This window comes from Carassius auratus, unplaced genomic scaffold, assembly GCF_003368295.1.
Source record: "Carassius auratus strain Wakin unplaced genomic scaffold, ASM336829v1 scaf_tig00217186, whole genome shotgun sequence".
Classification (NCBI taxonomy): Eukaryota; Metazoa; Chordata; class Actinopteri; order Cypriniformes; family Cyprinidae; genus Carassius; species Carassius auratus.
Genome location: NW_020528932.1, coordinates 37,253 through 57,651, shown reverse-complemented (window position 1 = coordinate 57,651; position 20,399 = coordinate 37,253). Strand labels below are relative to the sequence as shown.

Below are 20,399 nucleotides of genomic sequence, written 5' to 3'. Positions count from 1 at the left end.
AACGTGATTAAAATCTAAGAATAATAAACCACATTAACGTTTGTTCTCATGCATATAGTGTTATTTATAGAAATAAATGTCTAATCAATTTTTACATTAAGATAAATTTTAAGGGGCAGGTCAGATAAAAGGCAAAAACTGCATCACAGTAATTTTTTTAAGTTTGTGTGTGTGTGTGTGTGTGTGTGAGTGTGTGTGTGTGAAATTTCAGTATTATATGTTTGATAAATTGCTGAACAAAAATGTAAAGGCAGTGTTGAATTGAATTTTAATGGATGTCAGGTCAGTGAAAATATGTTGTACTTTAATTTTACACTTTATTTAATTCCTATTGGCTTTAACAATGGTTAAGTTTGTGAATAAGACCATCTGGTCCCCACAACTTACCCCATAAAGTGTGATGACAGCCGCTGTTGTTACAGGAGTCGGTGTGTGTTACTGTAAATGATCCGTATCGCTTTTGTAGTCAATAATGGAAGAACAGAACTGTTACTGTTGTCTAAACAGAAATTGACTTTAAAAAATAAACCCATTTTTATTCTTTATTCTAAACCACATATGATTGCATATGAACCCTGCTGAGTTTATTAAATTCTATTATGATTTTATTTTTTATAGTTGCAGAGATATGTAAAACAAATCTACTCGAGGGAACGTCCTGCACCTTTGAGCTTCCAACAAAAAACACTGACAAATCTAATGAGATCAAATGGGTCCATCTCTCTGGTGATGCTGTGATTCACAGGAAAAATAGGTGGATGAGGAAAAACATTCCAGGTCTAAAAATGGAAGAAGATGGATCATTAACATTTGAAAGTGTTAGTCTGAAGAACAGCGGCAGATATACATACACTGTTTTTAATAAAGAAGGTACACAGATTGATGCTGGAGAAAAGGAAATTAAAGTTTATGGTAAGAGGACAAATATTTAAACCCGTTCACCATAAAAACAAAATACGATTTTACATTTCTATTGTAGTTTCAGTAGTAGGAAATAACCACCATGTTTCTTTTACAGCAAATGCTCCTAAACCTACTGTGAAGATCAACTGCACATTTGGGAACGCTACACTCACCTGTGACTTTGGAGACCGTACAGATCTGACTGTATCCTGGTATAAAGAAGATAATATCATCCAGTATGAAAACAACCCAAAACTTCTCTTGACATCTGCTCAAGTACAGGAGAATAAACTGTACTCCTGCATTGTGAGCAATCCTGTCAGCAAAGAGCAAAGTGACAGCATTACAGTATCATGTAAGTATTTTTTTATTTTACATGCTTCTCATTATTTAATGTACTAACTTTGTGTTATATAATTATGCATGGTGCAGCTTTTAGGATTTTCTTTTTTTATAGTATGTTTTATTTATTTATTGACTGACTTGTTTGTTACTGATTTCATGACATCTGCTATTATCTTACGGGTCCTACAGGTGAAGGTGTCCCAGATCCTACAGGTGAAAGTGTCCCAGGTCCTCGTAAAAATCTCTTTGGCCCTGATTTCTGGGTAATGGTGAGCATTTTAGCAGGTGGAGGAACCCTTCTGCTTCTACTGATCTGTATTCTTATCATCTGTGCGTGTCGAAGCTGTAGCCAACTCAAAAAAGCACAAACAAGGTGAGAGACATCCTCATCGCCTCTGAAATTAAATTATGCAATGTGTGTTCGTGTTTCCAACAAAAGCGATGCAAACTATGAAGCGATTGCTGTTCTTTTTGAGCTTTAAAAGCCCAAACCACAATCCTCCACAGTCATATTACATTCATTCATTACGCTGATGCTTTTATTCAATGTAATAATAGGAGTGTAATAATATAAAGTCATATAAATACCAATGAACCTATAAAGAAATCTTCTCAAAGATGTTTTTTTTTTTTTTTTTGCTTTTTGCTTTAAGTAACCTGCAATTGTACAGGAAATTCAAAGGTTTTTACCACAGGTTCCTGTAGTCTATTAGATTTTAGTAAACAGATCTTAACATCCTGTTCACATAAGCGTCTTTCTGAGGCAACAGCTTTTCAAAGAACCCACACTTTCAAAAATAAGTTTATCTGTCAAAATGCATCACGCTGATTCATTTTCAACTTTACTTAATCGTCTGGATTGATCTGAATAACTCTCATTTTTGTAACATATTTTTTCTTTGATATCTTCCAGATGAAGAAGACTTCAGACGTCTGACTATTCCAGTTGGGGGGGGGGGGCATAAAGAAAAGAAAAATGCTCTCTTCTGAAGATTTTAAGGAAGATTACTGTGGTGTTTTATTTTTTCTTTCATGTATTAATTTATTTATAGTCATTTATTTACATCTACATTTAACCATATAGACGTGTATAATAACCATAGACATTTATATACTCATTTCATTTATTCACTTATTGATTGGTCATTTATATTACATTATTGTCTTTTTATAATATTTTTCCATTGTTGTTTATTCTTATGGCTGCGTGGTTTCAAATGCTGATTGTCTTCATGAATAACAATAAGAGAGAATGTTTATGGAGATTTAAGGTTTATTGGATGTTGTTGTGAAGAGATTTGTGCAACAAAGTCTGAGCATTGAAACATACACTGTAAAAAATGAATATGATTTTAACAGTAAAAAAACTGTAAAAATGATACAGTAAAAACCTGTTAACTGGTTAACGGTAAGTTTCCATATATTCAGTGAATTAATGTGATTATAGTTAATGTAATTTTACAGTAAAATACTGTAAAAAAAATACAGTTTTTGGAAGTGAAAAAGAAAACTTAATTGTAGAATTTACAGCGACAGACAGCAAATTGAGAATTCCCTGCATGACACTTCATTTCTTTTTTTTTTCTTTTTTTTTGATGAAATAATGTTTCTTCTAACGTTTTTCTTACCAGTAGTCAAAGTCAAAGTCACCTTTATTTATATAGCTCAATAATGTTATTAGTGTATATTAGGGTTCAATCTTATATCTAATCTTATATCTAATTTTGTTAAATTAATTATTGGTTATTATTATATTATATTTTGGGTATTAGGCAGTTTTACTGACTAGCTGTTACTAGAGAAAAATAGCATTTATCACTGATCCATAAGTCCAAAAAGTTCCAGTTTGGTCACATGACTCTAGAAGAAATTGTGAAGTACATTACATTTAGTAATTTAGCAGACGCTTATATCTAAAGTGACTTACAAATGAGGACAGCAGAAGCAATCAAAATCAACAAAAGAGCAATGCTATAACAAGTCTCAGTTAGCTTAATGTAGTGCACATAGCAAGGGTTTTTTAATTATACAGTATATTAAAAAGAAAACAGAATATAAAAAGCTAAATATGAACAAGCTAGTGTTAGAGGCCTTTTCTGCTTTTGGTAATTGTATATTAAAATAATAAAACTTAAGAATTAGGCTCCCAGCTGTGTCTCTGAACTTTTATTGTGATAGAAATCTTCATATAGCCTTATGAGTGAGAGCTCTGTTGACTTTGCCATATTTTCTTCAGCACATGCATGGTCTAAATGTATGTATCTGTAACAGCTCAAGCTTAATTGTGTTTTAATACAATTTTGTTCCATTCCATAAAATAAGTGACTTAAAAACAGCAATGCTGAATAGGGGTCGAACAATTATGACACAGCTCTGTTATAAAACATCCTAACATTACATTATTTATTGACATTATCACTTTTAGTATTTCAGTTGTCATGTTGTGTTGTGTTTTGTTCCACATGCATGCTCCCGGTGTCCTAATATTTAGCCCTTTTTTGTTAATTTCCTGTCCTGATTATTTCATTGAGGTCGTTAGTTTCCACCTGTGTTTGATTTGATTCAGGTGCATTTAATTCACCCCCTATGTGTTGTATTTAAAGTGTATGCTGTGAGTTGTTTCTTTATCGAGTCTGACCGTCATTATCTGTTATCTGCTGTGTGTTTTCCTGGTTCCATGTTAAAAAATAAAATTATGCGTCATCGTAAATTCCCCTCCGTCTCTGTGAAAGAGAACCAGCAAACTGCTGTATATGCAATATTTATAAAATGCTGGATCTTCAGAAAAACGTTTATTTTTGAAGTACTGGAGTCTTTCAATTTACATTTTTTGTTTGCACATGTTGCACATGCATGTTTCTGAAGACAATAACCTATCGTTCCTTTAATTAACAGTATGTTGCTGCCAAACAAATGATTTATTACATATCGGAGTTCATTTGTACAACTAATATTGAGTTCATACAGTATATTAAGATTAATGGCCGGAGGGGTTCTTCTACGCCTTCTTTCATTGCATGAACATTTAGGCAGTGCTATGCAAATCTTCCCACATCGTGATGTAGACATGCGGGGGTGTGTTTTAACAAAAATTTTTAGGAGGACACAATTGACTCTTACATTTATAAAGGATATCTCTTTGGGTTTGTGACTTAAGTTTTTGCAAATATATAGTTCATTGCAAATAAGCAAGTGTGCATTTATTAGACAGATTTAATATCATGTCGGTGCTTTCAGAATTGGCAAATCTACTGCGTCGCTCCATCACATCTGGACCGGAGACCTTAATCAGGAAGCTGGGCACCAGATAACACGGTCACCAGTTAAACGGTAATACAGGCCTTGATTGACAGCTCCCTGAATGCAAACTTTCTGTTCTCTTTTCTGTTTCTCTGAACAGAAGTTATTTCTGTCTTGTCGAGTGGATTTTGAAAAGGTTCCTGAACATTTGCTGTTTTCAGAAGAACAATGAGCTGCCAATACAGTCTCTTACTTTTATTTCTCTCTGGCTTCATTACTGCACTCGCTGGTAAGTTATGAATTCATTTTGTGTAGATATTTCAAATGAACTGAACTTAAACCTGAAAAAGCCCGATTTGCAAATCTTAGACGCAAGCTGCTGCAGTTCGAGTTTGTGCACATCCACCTTTACTAGAAGACACTTGCATAATGTCAAATAAGAGAGACCAGTTGAATATTTAACAAGTACATAGTGGGAATTATTTAAATGTTCTTCAAAATAAGAAAAAAAGATTTCTGACTTAAAATGGTTTTGATAGTAATGTTCTTTGGTGAACCATTTTTTTTTCCCCCTAGGGCACTGAAAAGTCTTATTTCCTAATTGAATCAAGCACTATTTTCTTTTTCTTTTCTTTTTTTCTTTTTTTAATTTATAAAAATCTAGTTAAAATCTGTCAGATTTAAATGCAGATTTTAACTTAGTGTACTGTATTTTCAGAACAGGTTATATATATAGTAAGGGAAACAGGTCAGTTTAGCTCAAATAGAATCATTTAAGATTTTAAAGGGAATTTGAACAGAATCACTGTGTGAGGCTGATCACTGACACATCCAGCGATTCATTGAATGAGCCGTATAACATCAACTCTGCAATGGATATTAATATCCAAAGTATAGTGAAAACACTATTAATTAGCACAGTAACAAGATCGCAGTTTTAGACATTATCTTGTAAGCACGAAGCACAAGATAATTCTCTTTTCAATATGAATATGGCTTAGTTAGATAAATCTAAGACTAGTAAACTAATCTAACACATAAGCACACACACTCACACATTCACACAAGTTGCAGGAGGATAGAAAATTAGGGAAGAATGAGTTTAAGAGAATGAAAATGTTTCAAGTTTCAATTTTAATTTATTTATATAGCACCATTTACAACAGCAGCAGCCGACCAATGTGCGTTACAGCATCAAAATAAAATAAACAGCAAGTAGCAGCACTTTAAAGTAGCAGCAGATCTAACATGAACTGGTAGGCTATTCCAAAGTTTAGGGCCTACAACAGACAATGAACATTCACCCCTTTTCTGTAATTTAACTCTAGGAACAGTGAGCAATCTAAGACTACCAGATCTCAGAGCTCGAGGGGGGTTATGTAAGAAAAGCAGTTCAGATAAATATGAGGGAGCTTTAAAGACTTATAGACAAAACACACTTATATGACGTGTTTAAAGACTTACAGACAATAACAAGGATTTTAAACTCTACTCTAAAACACACAGGCAGTCAATGCAGATAATCTAAGACAGGAGTGATATGAGTAAATTTATGTAGGCCCATTAAGAGCCTTGCTTATGCATTTTGGACCAACTGGGGATGGACCAAGGTAGTCGTATTCATTCCACAATACAAGGAGTTACAGTAATCTAAACGTGATGATATAAAAACATGATTTACTCAATGTCTTGAAAAGTGAGGAAAGGCCTGATTTTGGAGAGAAGACGGAGATGGAAGAAACAAGATTTAACCACTGAATTTACTTGATTGTCAAGTTTCAGCTCGCTGTCAGGTTTTTAACAAGGGTTTCGGCTTGGGATGTTTCAAAGTGACTACTGAGATATTTTAAAGGAATGCCACTAGAAGGAGCAAAAATAAGTTTACAGCAATACATGAAATTGCATAGACATGAACAACCATCAATCACTTACTTAACCCATGCATTGAGTTCCTCCATACCAAAAGGGGCTTCCCGATGTTGCTGATTGGCTGGAAGTTCAGTAGTCATTGAAGTTACATCTTGGGAAGCTCGTGGTTGGCCGTTGGCTGATGATGCAGAGTTGTCAGAGAAGTCGGACTCGGAAGCACAGCGCTACAAAACTTAACTCAGAACACAAAACTCTCAATGGAAAAATAATTAAAGTAAAAGAACAGAAGTAAAGTTTGACAAGAATAGGTGGTGTTTCTTCTCATTGTAGCAGCAGGAGTGCAGGCCAAAGCATGCTGGAACCACACGCTAAAAGTGATGACTAAAAGCAGCAGCTAAGAGCTGGCATGACTAATAGCAAAAGCTAAGAAGCAAAAGCTAAAAGCCAAAATTTGATGGTGGCTGATTTACGTAATTCTTTGATGGAGTTTTTTACAGATTAACAGAGATTCTGTGTCTGACCCCTAAGTGTTATGGGAAGCCATTAAATGTTTTATTGAGGTAAATGTATACGTTTCTGATCCTATAATAAAAAACGTTGAGAGAGCCGTAAATTTGAATTAGAAAAACAAATAGATCTACTAGAGAAGGAATTAAAAAATAATTGTATTCAATTAAAAACCATATATTTATATAGAGCTGAATTAATCATAAATATAGGTAATAATTGGTAGCCTGAATGCACTGTAAGTCGCTTTGGATAGAAGCGTCTGCTAAAGGCATAAATTTAATTTAAATTGAACTTTCAATCTCTTCAGGATAAGATTAAGAGCGATCTTCTGTGTTGGTCTCCACTCTGTTTGGCTCTTCATGGAAGGATAGCCATGGTTCGGTTAAGATGAATATACTTCCGAGTTTAAGCTATTTATTTTCAGTGTTACCTCTGACACCACCTACTGGCTATTTTAATGAGATCAATACAGCAGGATCAGAATTCTTGGGGAACAATAAATGGCCTAGAATTCGGCTTAAATCTGTGCACAGGTTAAAACCTCATGGTGGCTTATCTTTACAAGATTTTTGGTCCTATTATCTAGTGTATCAGATGACACCACCAATTATATGACATTCTATCAAAACCTTGAAACAAAGCAGCAGAAAAGATTATGGGAGCTTCAGATTCTTACAGTGACTCTACCCCCATTTGGCAAAAATAATAATCTTCGTACTTGTAACAAACCAAATGCTGGTCTGAATGTGGTATTTACACTTTAAAAGACCTGTACAATGATTATGGGTTCAATTCCTTTCAAATCCTAAAGGATGAGTTTTCTCTCCCAGGATTCTCCTATTTCCTTATGGAGTACCCTGGCCGATTAAAATAATTCCTCATCTGCCCCAATTAAACTGATGTGGGTGTCATGCTTGCTGCACATCGACCTTTTAGAATGTACCACAGCCAAAATACACGGTGCCACCAAAAAGACAAAAAAGTTTTGGTTGGACCTTATTGATACCTTATCAGATTTATTGAAATCCTGAGATGTACTTGTTAACCCGCTAATACTGTGAGGGTTTATAATAATTTTGAAATAATAATTATTATTATTATTTATTTTATTTTTTTTTGTATTTTTTTATTTATATGGACAGATCTCGGGCTCTGCTGTAAAAGTTATAAATCAAAAATGTTTGTTAAATAAAAAATAATGATAATATAAATGTATTTTCTTATAGTTGCAGAGATATGTAAAACAGATCTACTCGAGGGAACGTCCTGCACCATAAAGCTTCAAACAAGAAACACTGACAAATCTAATGAGATAAGATGGACCCATCTCTCTAGTGGTGACTTCATTCACAGGAAAGGTGGGAGGATCAAGAAAATCACTCCAGGTCTAATAATGGAAGAAGATGGATCATTAACATTTGAAAGTGTTAGTCTGAAGAACAGCGGCAGATATACATACTCTGTTTTTAATGCTGAAGGTACACAGATTGATGCTGGAGAAAAAGAAATTCATGTTTATGGTAAGAGGACAAATATTTAAACCTTTATACCATAATAACAAAATAAGACTGTACCTTTCTATTGTAGTTTCAGTAGTAGGAAATAACCACCATGTTTCTTTCACAGCAAACGCTCCTAAACCTACTGTGAAGATCAACAACAAAGATGGGAACGCTACACTCACCTGTGACTTTGGAGTCCGTACAGATCTGACTGTATCCTGGTATAAAGAAGACAATATCATCCAGAATGAAAACAACCCAAACCTGCTCTTGACGTCTGCTCAAGTACAGGAGAATAAACCGTACTCCTGCAGTGTGAGCAATGCTGCCAGTAAAGAGCAAAGTGACAGCATTACAGTATTATGTGAGTCATTTTTATTTCCTGTCAGGAGCTTTGTGAAGAGCAGCGATTAAGGGACAGGGTGATGATGTTAATTAATGGGAGTCAGCCAGTCCATCACATCAGCAACACATTGACTGTGCAGAACAGCATTAAACTGTGCACTAACTAACTGTACATCACACGTCCGATTTGAGAACCGATGAGCTGATAGAACTGTGCATGTGTGATTCAGCGTGAAGCTACTGAACAGAACATGATTTGCCTACTATTACTGCACAGCACGTCTGAACCAAACTGATTCTATGCTAATGTTATGAATGCGGGTAAACAGAGGATTTGAATAAAGGGCAATCTGGCAAAACATTTGTTTATTTAATAACAAAAAAATCACAATGGATTATGTAAAGTAGGTGGATTATGGTTTCTGTGCTGATGACAACTAATTTATTTACTTTATATCTTCAAGACTTAAATCCTCACACTCACTGACTGCCTGTTACTGTATTTGGGTGCAGTTAAGTTTTAACTTCATGATTATGACTTAAGTTATGATTACTGACTTTATATATTTGAATGTGCATTTTCATCCCAGCCCTGGATGATAAGGTGCATCTCAAATCGTGTACTTATGCACTAGTCTATGACGTTTTGTAGTATAAATAGAGTGAGTAGTGTGTTCACACTGAAAATTCCACAAAGAAAAAGTGAATAAATGACGACGTGCCACAGAATTAAGCACACAAGATATTAATGTGTCCACAATAGGCTATAAAGTCACTTTACCCGTCCAGAGTTAATTATTCTATATCGTGGTTACTAAAACACCTCAAGACCTTTTCTCAGATGTTTTATTTCAAGATATTTGTAAAGATTTTAGCCTGCTGGTTACCAGAGCACTCGTGTATTGATTATTTTCACCAGCAGAGGGCGCTGCGAGCTACACTGCTTGCTTGGTAATGTGCTGCTACTTAATTCATAAAGAACTGAACCAGGACGACAGCAGGACGCTATTATCAGACATCCCAACCTGCAAAAAGTCATTTCAGGGAGGTATCCCGAATTGAACAAGTCAAACCACAAGAAAATATTCAAGTTTGCTTGATTATTTAAAGACTATAAAAACTTGTGTGTTAAATTTGACCGTTGATTGTTGAAGATTTATCTTGGACATTTAAAAAGTCATACACAAAGAGTACAGTTAACTTTATTACTGTTTGTAAACTGACATTTCTGATCTATTACAAGGGAAATATTTAAATGTTAAAAGTGTTTACAGTTGTGCATTTGTGTTGATTCTCCTTGCTAATATTTTGAGTGCTTACATTTTAGAGGTCTGATGGAAATGGTATCACTTATAGCTTAAGTTGCCCAGTTTAAAGAAGTAAACAACATTAAAGAGGCCATGGAAAACCCACCTGAAAAGGAAGTTGAACCAGTTGAGGAGATACCTCTTCCAGCTGAAGAAATAAGTAACCCACCAGTGCAACAGCTCAGAGCAAGCTCACGTGAAAGAAGCTTAACAGAGAAAGGTCGAGAGATGCATGAGCTTGAAGCAAAGAAACAGGAAAAGTCCTTCCATAAGACATATGAGTCCTGGAAGCAGGCTGCAAGAGAGGCTAGATCAAATTTGAAAACATTCTGTACACGTGAAGACCTGGATCAAATACAGCAGGACATTCAAGGCAGACATGATTCAGTCTATCAGCGTTATGAAGCAATTCTGCGTAACCACACTACTACTCCAGACATTGTTAAACGTATGGATGCCTGCGCTGCACTAACTGCAGAGATCACTGATCTTGTCAGTAAACGACTGGAAACATTTAATGAAAGTTACAACGAAGAACTTGTGAAGGAATGAGTAAGGCAAGTGCTGAATAAGGATGAATATGGATCCGTCTTTGGATGTACAGTAACAAACACAGTCGTTTCAGAGTCATCACTGGGATCCGATAACCAATCCAAGACTTCTAAAGTCTCAAGTAAGCGTGCTGATGCAGGCAGAATTTGCAGCGAAACTGGAACAAGCTAAAGCTTTACAAGAAATTCACAATCAAGAAGCTAAGCTTGATAAGATGGAGCATGACTGGAAGCTTTGTGAATCGAGAATGTTAGCGGAGATAAAGCAGAAGGAGGCTGAAATGCAGTTAAGGCTAGTTGAGGAAAAGAAACGGCTACAACAGCTACAAGTTGACAAAGAAGTTAAAGTAGCAGCAGCTCGTGTCAAAGTGTATAACGATTTGGAATGCAACCTTCATCGCTGTGAAGATGACGAAGGCCCTAGCATTCAAACTGGCTGCCAAAGGACAGAGCTTACATCTCAACTGAACCCGGAAGCACAGTCGTTCCTACCTCAGCAAGCATCATGTGAAGGATATGGAGTTACATCACCTCAGGAAACTGCAAATCTAGCTCAAGCAATAGCAAACTCACTAAGCACACATCGGCTGCCTGTTCCAGAACCCACTGTCTTTGTTGGTGACCCTTTAAAATTAATAGATTGGAAGATGTCATTCATGGCCCTCATTGATCGAAAACCTCTTCCTTCTGGTGAAAAAATTTTCTATCTGAAGAATTACCTTGCTGGGGAAGCTCGCAAAGCGGTAGAGGGATATTTCTACAGAAATTCTGAGGATGCGTATCAAGGTGCCTGGAAAGTGTTACAGGAAAGGTACGGGAACTCGTTCGTCATCCAAAGAGCGTTTCGAGACAAGCTGATGAGATGGCCCAAAATTGGAGCAAATGACCCACTGGCATTACGAGACTTCACAGATTTCCTACAAGGTTGTGTCGAGGCAATTCCTCACGTAAAAGGATTAGCCATCCTAAATGATTCTGAAGAAAACCACAAGCTGTTAAAGAAACTCCCCGAATGGATTGTGAGAAAGTGGAACGGAATCGTGGTGGAAGAGCTAGACACATCAGGTGACTATCCAAGTTTCAAATGCTTCACAGAATTTCGGCAAAAGGAAGCAAAAATAGCTTGTAACCCTATAACCTCTGCACTATTTGTGAATCAAAAGAACACAGATGAAAGGTTCCCCAAGCGTGCTAAGGCTCTCAGTACAAAGGTTCAGGTGAAGGACTTGAGCTCAAAAAGACCAGAGACGTACAGATCTAAGCCAAAGACATCGTGCCTTTTCTGCAAAGATGAAAAACATCACATTGCTCAATGCTCTACATTTGCTGGAAAGACTATTGAAGAAAAGAAAGCCTTCATTCACGAAACCCACCTCTGTTTCGGATGTCTCAGAAAGGGACACATGAGTAAAGACTGTAGAAGAAGACATACATGTGGTACGTGTGGTCGAAGTCATCCTACCTGCTTACATGAAGAAAGGGATAAAGCTCCTTCAAAGGACCCTAAAGGAGCATCTACGAATGTTCAAGCAAGTGAGGAAGTTCATAAAGTCATGACCCATGCACTCACTCAATGTTCTCCTGCTACTTCCAGCATTGTGCCAGTTTTCATCTCTACAGTGGACGAACCCCAAAGAGAAGTACTAACTTATGCTCTACTTGACACCCAGAGCGACTCAAGTTTCATCTTGGAAGATCTTCTTGAAAGTTTGAATGTTGTCTCACAACCTGTGCAATTGAGGCTCAACACCATGACAGCTGCTGACACGATCACTGCCAGTAAGAGAGTCTGTGGACTTAAAGTAAGAGGACTACAATCTGCAAGTTCTATTCCACTACAGCAAGCATACACAAGAGACTTCATTCCAGTAGACAAGTCGTATATTCCCACCAAGCACACAGCGCTTCAGTGGAGTCAACTCAGACACTTAGCAAGTCAGCTGTCACCACTTTTGAACTGTGAAGTCGGACTTTTAATTGGATTTGACTGCCCATCTGCTCTAGCTCCCTTGGAAGCAATTATAGGTGGTGAAAATGAGCCTTTCGCGCAAAGAACTGTGCTTGGGTGGAGTATTATAGGCCTGTCTAATCCACACCTTGACCGACAAGGAAATCAGAGTTTTGTCCACCGTGTTGCAGTAAAGGAAATACCTGTCCCATCGGCCAATGATATCCTGAAAATTCTTGAGTCAGATTTCAATGAAAAAGCTTATGAGGATAAATGTGTGTCACAAGAGGATGTTCGTTTCATACAGCACCTCAGTGCCAATATTCATCAGAAGGATAATGGACATTACGAGCTTCCTCTCCCATTTAAGTGCAGCAGCCGACCCTCACTACCCAACAACAAAGGGCTAGCAACTGCTCGACTACAACACCTAAAGAAACGGCTCAAGTCCAATAAACAGTATTATGATCACTACAAGGCTTTCATGGAAGAAATGATTATCAAAGGTGATGCAGAACAAGCTCCAGCTATACTAAGTGGAGAGACAGTGTGGTACATCCCACACCATGGGGTGTACCACCCTCAGAAACCAAACAAGCTGAGGGTGGTATTCGATCGTTCAGCAAAGTTTCGTGGTATATCATTAAATGACACACTTCTGACTGGGCCTGATCTAACCAATTCCTTGGTGGGAGTGCTGTGCCGTTTCAGAAAGGAGCCAGTTGCAGTTACCTGTGACATAGAGAAGATGTTTCACCAGTTTCTCGTCCCACCTGATGAACGCAATTACCTGAGATTCTTATGGTGGGAGGGTAGAGACTTGGAGAAAGAGCCTCAAGAATATCGCATGGCAGTCCACCTCTTTGGTGCCACGTCTTCACCTGGGTGTGCTAATTTCGGCCTAAAGTACCTGGCACAGCAGCACAAGGTTAACTATCCTTCAGCCTCAGCATTCATTGAGAAGAACTTTTATGTGGACGATGGGTTAACCAGTGTTCCCTCAACCAGTGAAGCCAAAGAACTAATAATGCAAGCTCAAAGAGTGTGTAAACATGGAGGTTTACGGCTTCACAAATTTAAATTTTATTTAATTTAAGGAAGACGTTCTGAGTTGTTTAAACCCGTTAGAAAAGGCAACAACATCAAAGCCTCTTGACTTTAATCTTGAAGCAACACCAGCTGGACGTGTACTCGGCATTCAATGGTCAACAAAGGATGACACATTCAGTTTCAGCATCGACCTTAAGGATCAACCATTGACTCGCCGTGGTATTCTGTCTGTTATAGCCTCTCTATATGACCCTCTTGGGTTTGTCGCCCCATTTATTCTACAGGGAAAGTGTATCCTACAAGAACTTTGTCTTAGAGGTACTGGATGGGACAACAAACTTCCTGATGACTTGCGTCCTCAATGGGTGGATTGGAAAAACGATCTTCTGAAACTCAAGGAAGTATTGATACCAAGATGTTATCACCCACATACCTTCAGTGAAATAGTCAGAACAGAGTTACACCACTTCTCTGATGCGAATAATGTAGGATATGGTGCTTGTTCCTACCTCCGCTTCAAAAATGAAAAGAGTGAAGTCCACTGCAGTCTGGTGATGGCTAAAGCCAGGGTCTCACCTACAAAGGTCATAAGCATTCCCAGGTTAGAACTCTCAGCCGCTGTCATATCTGCCAGAATGAGTGTCATGCTGAAAAATGAGCTGGAAATGAAGACTGACCAAGAGTTCTTCTGGACAGACTCGCAGGTCGTTTTAGCATACATTAACAACGAAGCCCGTAGGTTTCATGTTTTTGTCGCAAATCGAGTGCAGCTGATACGAGATGTCACAGATCCTAGTCAGTGGTGTTACGTAAATACAACAGATAACCCTGCTGATTATGCATCTAGAGGGCTTAATGCGTCTGCCATCTCTACATCAATGTGGTTATCAGGACCCAAATTCCTGTGGGAACAGGAAGTAAATGCAACACCATACACACCTGTGAACCTGCTTGTCGGTGATCCTGAAGTTAAATTAGTCCAAACCTTTGTGACCTCCGTCAGAGACGGAGCAGACATCCTCAGTCGCTTAAGTCGATTCTCTTCTTGGTCTATGCTTCTAAGGGTGGTTGCAAGAATAAACAGATTGGGCCACAAACAGATGTACAACGGTGATCATGTGACAGTTGAAGAACGTGAGAGAGCTGCTAAGGTGGTCTTCAAGCTTGTACAGCAGCAAGCATTCTCAAAGCAAATGCAAATAATTGAAAGAGGAGAAGCTCTACCAAATTCAAGCGCACTGTACCCTCTGGATCCTATTTTGGACAATGGCATCCTCCGTGTTGGTGGGAGGCTAAAACACTCATTTCTCAGTCAAGATCTAAAACATCCTGTAATACTTCCAAAAGGTAACCACATCACTAAACTAATTCTGTCACATTACCACACCAAAGTTCGTCACCAGGGAAGAAGCCAAACTCAAATGGAGTTAAGAATGAATGGATTCTGGATCATTGGAGGCAGTAAGTCCGTCGCTAAATTCATACACAAGTGTGTGCAGTGTCGGAAACTCAGACGACCAGCTGAAGAACAGCGTATGGCAGAACTTCCCAGAGAACGTGTTGAGGTTTCCGCTCCATTCACGTACTGTGGTATGGACTGTTTCGGGCCATTTATTGTGAAGAGAGCTCGTAAGGAGCTTAAGAGATATGGCCTATTATTCACTTGTCTATCATCTCGTGCAGTCCATATTGAAATGATTGAGGACCTATCTACAGACTCCTTTATCAATGCCCTAAGGTGCTTTATCAGCCTCAGAGGAGTTGTTCGCAAACTTCAGTGTGACCACGGCACTAACTTTGTTGGAGCTAAAAATGAATTCGCAAAATCACTGAAAGAGATTGACACCAACGCCTTAGAGATCTTTCTTACAGAAAGGCAATGCGAGTTTATCTTTAATGCTCCTTCTGCAAGCCATGCTGGAGGTGTCTGGGAGTGTCAGATACGTACTGTGCGAAATGTACTCAATGCCACACTTGCTTTATGCCCAGGCAGGCTTGATGACGCATCACTCAGAACGCTGTTCTATGAAGCAATGGCCATTGTAAACAGCCGCCCTCTAACGGTAGATGGAATTAATGATCCAAATTCACTCGAACCATTGACCCCAAACCATCTGATAATGATGAAATCTGATGTTGCTCTTCCACCTCCAGGAAAGTTTGTAAAACAAGATGTGTATGCCACTAAAAGATGGCGCAGAGTTCAATACCTAATCGAACAATTTTGGAGTCGTTGGAAGAAGGAATACCTTCTCAACATTGCAGCACGTCAGAAATGGCATATTCCTCGCCGTAACCTTCAAGTGAATGATGTTGTAATCAAAGACGATATGCTTCCCAGAGGTCAGTGGCAATTAGGCCGCGTGGTGGAAACCAGTAAAGGAAGTGATGGTCTTGTAAGGCGAGTTAAGTTGCAGTTAGGGGAGCGAAAACAAAATCAATGCTCCAAGCCCACAGTCATTGAAAGGCCCATCCAAAAATTGGTGGTACTTATTGAAAATGAGTAATCAGCGACTGCTTTGTGATATCATTGCATCAGACCATGTAATTAAGTTCTATAAAACCTAACATTTTAGACTTCACATGCATAAAAACTGTGAAGGCGGTCATATTGATGTTCAGAAATCATGTTCTGATTCATTAACAGTTTGTTCTGTTCTTTCTCATCTCATAATTGGTGGGAGTGTAAATGACCGCAAAAATATGTATGTGTGTGTCACTTTAAATGTGTTGTGTGTGCGCACGCACGCTCTCTACGTAACGTAAGCTGTAACGCAGGTAGAAGAAAGAGGTGCGGACGAGGAGCACATTGTGGTTCTCACATGGCGTTTACAAAAGTTTGAAATATATATTGTAAAAAGTGGATGCACTTTACGTTTTGGTTCATCTAGTACCCTTTGGCAAGCGGAGCGAGGTATGTTTCTTTATTGTGTGTTTTGCATGTTGTATTTTAAAGTAATATATAATTTCGTATGGCACGTGTTATTTGTCGCTCTTTTGGTTAATTTCTCATGTATGTAATAATTTATTTGCCTTTTGGGTATCTGTAAATGTGTATTTGTTTAAGCAATCTGTCATTTGTACATACGTTTTTTATTTATTAGTATATTGTTTCTTTATGTAGTTTCACGGTGCTACAACACAACGTTTCTCGAAGTCACGGTTAATGGCGCTCAAAGCGAGCGAAATAAAGAAGATTAAGCACCCGTCGAAACTCTCTGTCTCGTTTGTCGACGCCAAGGGGCTGCTACACATGTAGTCTGCCATAAAATGTGTTTTATACTTTTTTTTTTTTTTTGTGGCACTCTCCCTCTGCCATGGTGCTCCTGTTTCTAGATAGACATAACTGATTAATTTTGTTCGGGAGAAGAAATAAAAGCCCGCCCACACTGACAATTGATTGATTGATTTGCAGAAACAGGCCAATCAGGATGCTCTCTGTCTGACATGCGCTACGCACATTAGCACACACACGCAAGGTTTCTCGCTCCCTCTCCCTCGTGCGCGCTACACGGTTTGAAACACAGTATCTGTTTCGCATGCGCGCTTTTGCTCCCGCGGTCTAGATTCCGGGAGATTTTAACTTATTTGCGGGTCTCAGGGAGCCGCTTTCAATATGCGGGAGACTCCCGGAACTCCCGGGAGACTTGGGATGTCTGTATTATCATCAATCCTCAGACATCGTTGTTGTCCCTATATAAAGGTAGTATGTTGAATTAAAATAACACTGTATGTACTTTATAACTGCCTTTCTAACTCTAACTTTATAAATATAATTTTATGACTCCTGTTGTTTTAACAGATACTGAAATAGATGGAGACACTTCAATGAACCTAACTAAGATTATGAAAGCTTAAATATTCCCAAAAAAATGAAGGATGAAGTTAAATTTATAAGATTACAATAAAACCTAAATAATGAGAAGCCAGCAAGACCACAGACACTACGAGTAAGTTACTATTCTAGATGTGTTTAAAAATATGTGGACACCTTTACTAATTATTAATGTTTACTATTGTAATTATTTAATGGGATGTACGGAAGAACTTAGTGACTTTGACATTTTGTTATATTTATGCATTTGGTTGTTATTACAAAGCAACTTTATTGCATTCCCATTTTTAATGGGATGCTCAGTTAGGAGTGATGGTCATGTCAGGTTTCCACATATGTTTAACAGAACTATATTGCTATCTTTGCAAATCATTGAGCTGCTTTTACCATACCAACATGCACCTTTCTGTGAACTTTTTTGTAGGTCTTCCTGTTGATATTCCACCTAGACCAATCTCAAGACAAAATATTGCTTGTTTGTAGCAAAATAAATAAATAAATAAAAAAGACCAGAGATTTTTTTCTTTGACAGGACAAAGCAAAAAAGATCAAAAACAATTCAAGGTCTGTTTGATTAAATGCGCGTATACATGGTAATTTCCATGCAGTAAGTTTATAATTTTAGATAATTATGATGGTAAAAATTTTTTTCTCTATTTTCAGGTATGCAACAGGTGAACACAAATTGTCTTCAGCCCTGGTTACCTTGTTGATGTGCTTAAAAACAATTAAAAAAGAAAAATCACATTTGATTAATGTTGAAGAAAAAAATGACATTTGCTGCAGGTTCAGCAAAGTAAGAAAACAGATCATTTTACCAGGAGTCCATCAAAAATATCGCAACCATTGTAGAGATAGGTTTGCTAAAAATAATGTGACATTTCAATACTTACATTTCTATTATCCTGTGAGAATGTTTCATGTATATGTTCATTTATTTATTTTGCAGAATCTATCTGGTCAAGATTTGTATCAAAAGAGGTCAAGGTCAGCTGATATTGTTACTGAGTTGGATGAATAAAAACAAATCTGTATTGATTTGGCACACAAAGGTAATAAATCACTGATTTGCATGAACAGTAAAGCTTAGAATCACAATGATCAGAAACATAGTATGCCATATTCAATTCAATAAATGTTCTATTAAAGGTGTCAGTGGTTCCTGCTGTTTCCACTTCTGTTAAAGGAGTCTGAGATCTCTTTATGTCATCAGTCAGGTGAGTGTATTTGTATCCATAATATCTAAATCTATAATTTGTTCTTTTTCAGCCCCTTCTCTTGGTTATGATTTCTTCTAAACGTTTGTTTTTAGAATGGAATTATTCTATGGAGCTATATAGACGGTTTCAACGGCAACAACATAAACAAACGTTACTGCACGTGCCCGTATTGTGGACCTAACTTAACTTCCGGTAGACTTCCAAATAGAATCAATAACAACAGCCAAGTCCCTCTAGAGTAGATATTTTTTGATAACAAACAAAATGTGTTTGCTGCGTGGATCAGGCGGACTTAATGAAAATTCAAATTCATTCTTTGCCAGCGGGAGATGTTTTAAAGCATAGACATAAAGTGCGAGAAATAGAGGTTTCCCCAGTAACAGCTGTAAACGAAGCAGAGCTGGTACGCTCACACGCTGCTTTATCAGGCATATAACATGCAAGTCTTCTTTCAGAAATACAGCGATATAAAAACACCTGTGCCTCGTTTTGAGATTTAAACGGATAAATGTAAGGAATTATTTAACGTGCAGTACGTAACGTTACTCATGTTTATTCAACAAAGCCTTTTTGAAAATCGATCAGTTTTAAAATTTTGGCGAGTCTCCAAAAATAAATAAATGTATGGGAAACACACCCCACAGCACAACCACCTGAGCCCAACTTCAGTTTACTCATCACCTTAACCTTAACTGCGTTTGTAGATGGCACTGCAGCCAGACCGATGTACACAACACAGACCGGAAGTTAACTTAGGTCCAGGCGCGTGCGCCCGATGAAACCGTCTATATATATATATATATATATATATATATAATACATTTCACGTTAACTACTAAATATTGTTATAGTATCACATTATTTTCTCCTTGTTAAGGAACCAGATACACCCAACCCTGTGCTGTTTATAAAGGGACATGCCTTGGATGCGGAGTCTCTTTAAGAAATAATGAAGGAAGTGGAGGAAGTCTGTGAAGTAGACGATGAACACACCTCTACACTTCAACTTCAACAGTGAATATGCTTCAAAGTTGAGAGACACCCTGACATTTACTGAAAACTGTTTAATGTATCATAATGCCAAAACCAATATGCCACCCACAATGGCTAATTATTGTCATTTGTTTTATTAAATTAATGTGTATGTATATAAATGCATGATATTTATTGTTGTTTATGTATGTCTTGGTTAGATTGATTGTAATATTTATGGATGATTGTTTATTTGTTTGTTTGTTGGTTTGTTTGTAATACATATTTATGAATTAAACCGTTTATGGACAATCATGGTGTTCTGTCTTTATAGTGAAATTGGATTAGTAATGTATAATAATAATTATAATTCTAATAATAATCACAACAAAAACAATAATGTTATTGCTATCTAGAAAAGGGTTCATAAAGGAACTGATGAGGGTGATTAATGCACCTTTAAGTGAAGGTTCCAATTAGAACCTTTTCAAAAAGGTTAAAAAAATGAACCTTTAAGGTTCCCCCACAGTTGCAATCTCCAGGAACCTCAAAAGGTTCATTTTTGAACCTTTTCTTCTAAGAGTGTAGGGTCCCAGTTTTCTGCAGCTCGGAGATGATGGACATCTTCTAATTGCATGGCAAGTAAGCATGATGTGCCTTTCATCTGCTGCAGTAAGTTTCTTTGGGTGACATTGCTGACCAGTCCTCAATTTCTTTGTGCTTCTTCAACAGAGCTTGGGCAGCACATTGGAAGCAGCACATCCGTCTTGTGTCTTGTTGCTGCGTCTTGCCGTGGTATATG

At 37.5% G+C, this 20,399-nt stretch overlaps 1 protein-coding gene and 1 long non-coding RNA gene across 4 annotated transcripts in view; both read left to right on the top strand.

The window, feature by feature from the left end:
• The window catches only part of LOC113100120 (T-cell surface antigen CD2-like), a 30,757-nt gene extending 19,540 nt beyond the window's left edge, over positions 1 to 11,217 (top strand). The window contains exons 2-5 of one of the 3 annotated variants that reach the window (XM_026264988.1): positions 619 to 912; positions 1,019 to 1,258; positions 1,438 to 1,621; positions 2,162 to 4,835. In XM_026264988.1, coding sequence (XP_026120773.1) covers positions 619 to 912; positions 1,019 to 1,258; positions 1,438 to 1,621; positions 2,162 to 2,165 — 722 coding nt within the window. In that variant the 3' untranslated portion in view covers positions 2,166 to 4,835. Of the gene's footprint in view, positions 1 to 618; positions 913 to 1,018; positions 1,259 to 1,437; positions 1,622 to 2,161; positions 4,847 to 8,493 lie in introns of those variants that run through there. The other 2 variants (XM_026264991.1, XM_026264989.1) reach the window with 2 other exon arrangements.
• Positions 11,218 to 17,723: 6,506 nt separating this feature from the next.
• LOC113100122 (uncharacterized) lies at positions 17,724 to 19,835 on the top strand. Its single transcript, XR_003289575.1, has 4 exons — positions 17,724 to 18,201; positions 18,355 to 18,457; positions 18,555 to 18,622; positions 19,503 to 19,835. It is a non-coding gene; the product is annotated as an uncharacterized LOC113100122 (long non-coding RNA).
• Positions 19,836 to 20,399: the final 564 nt, after the last annotated feature.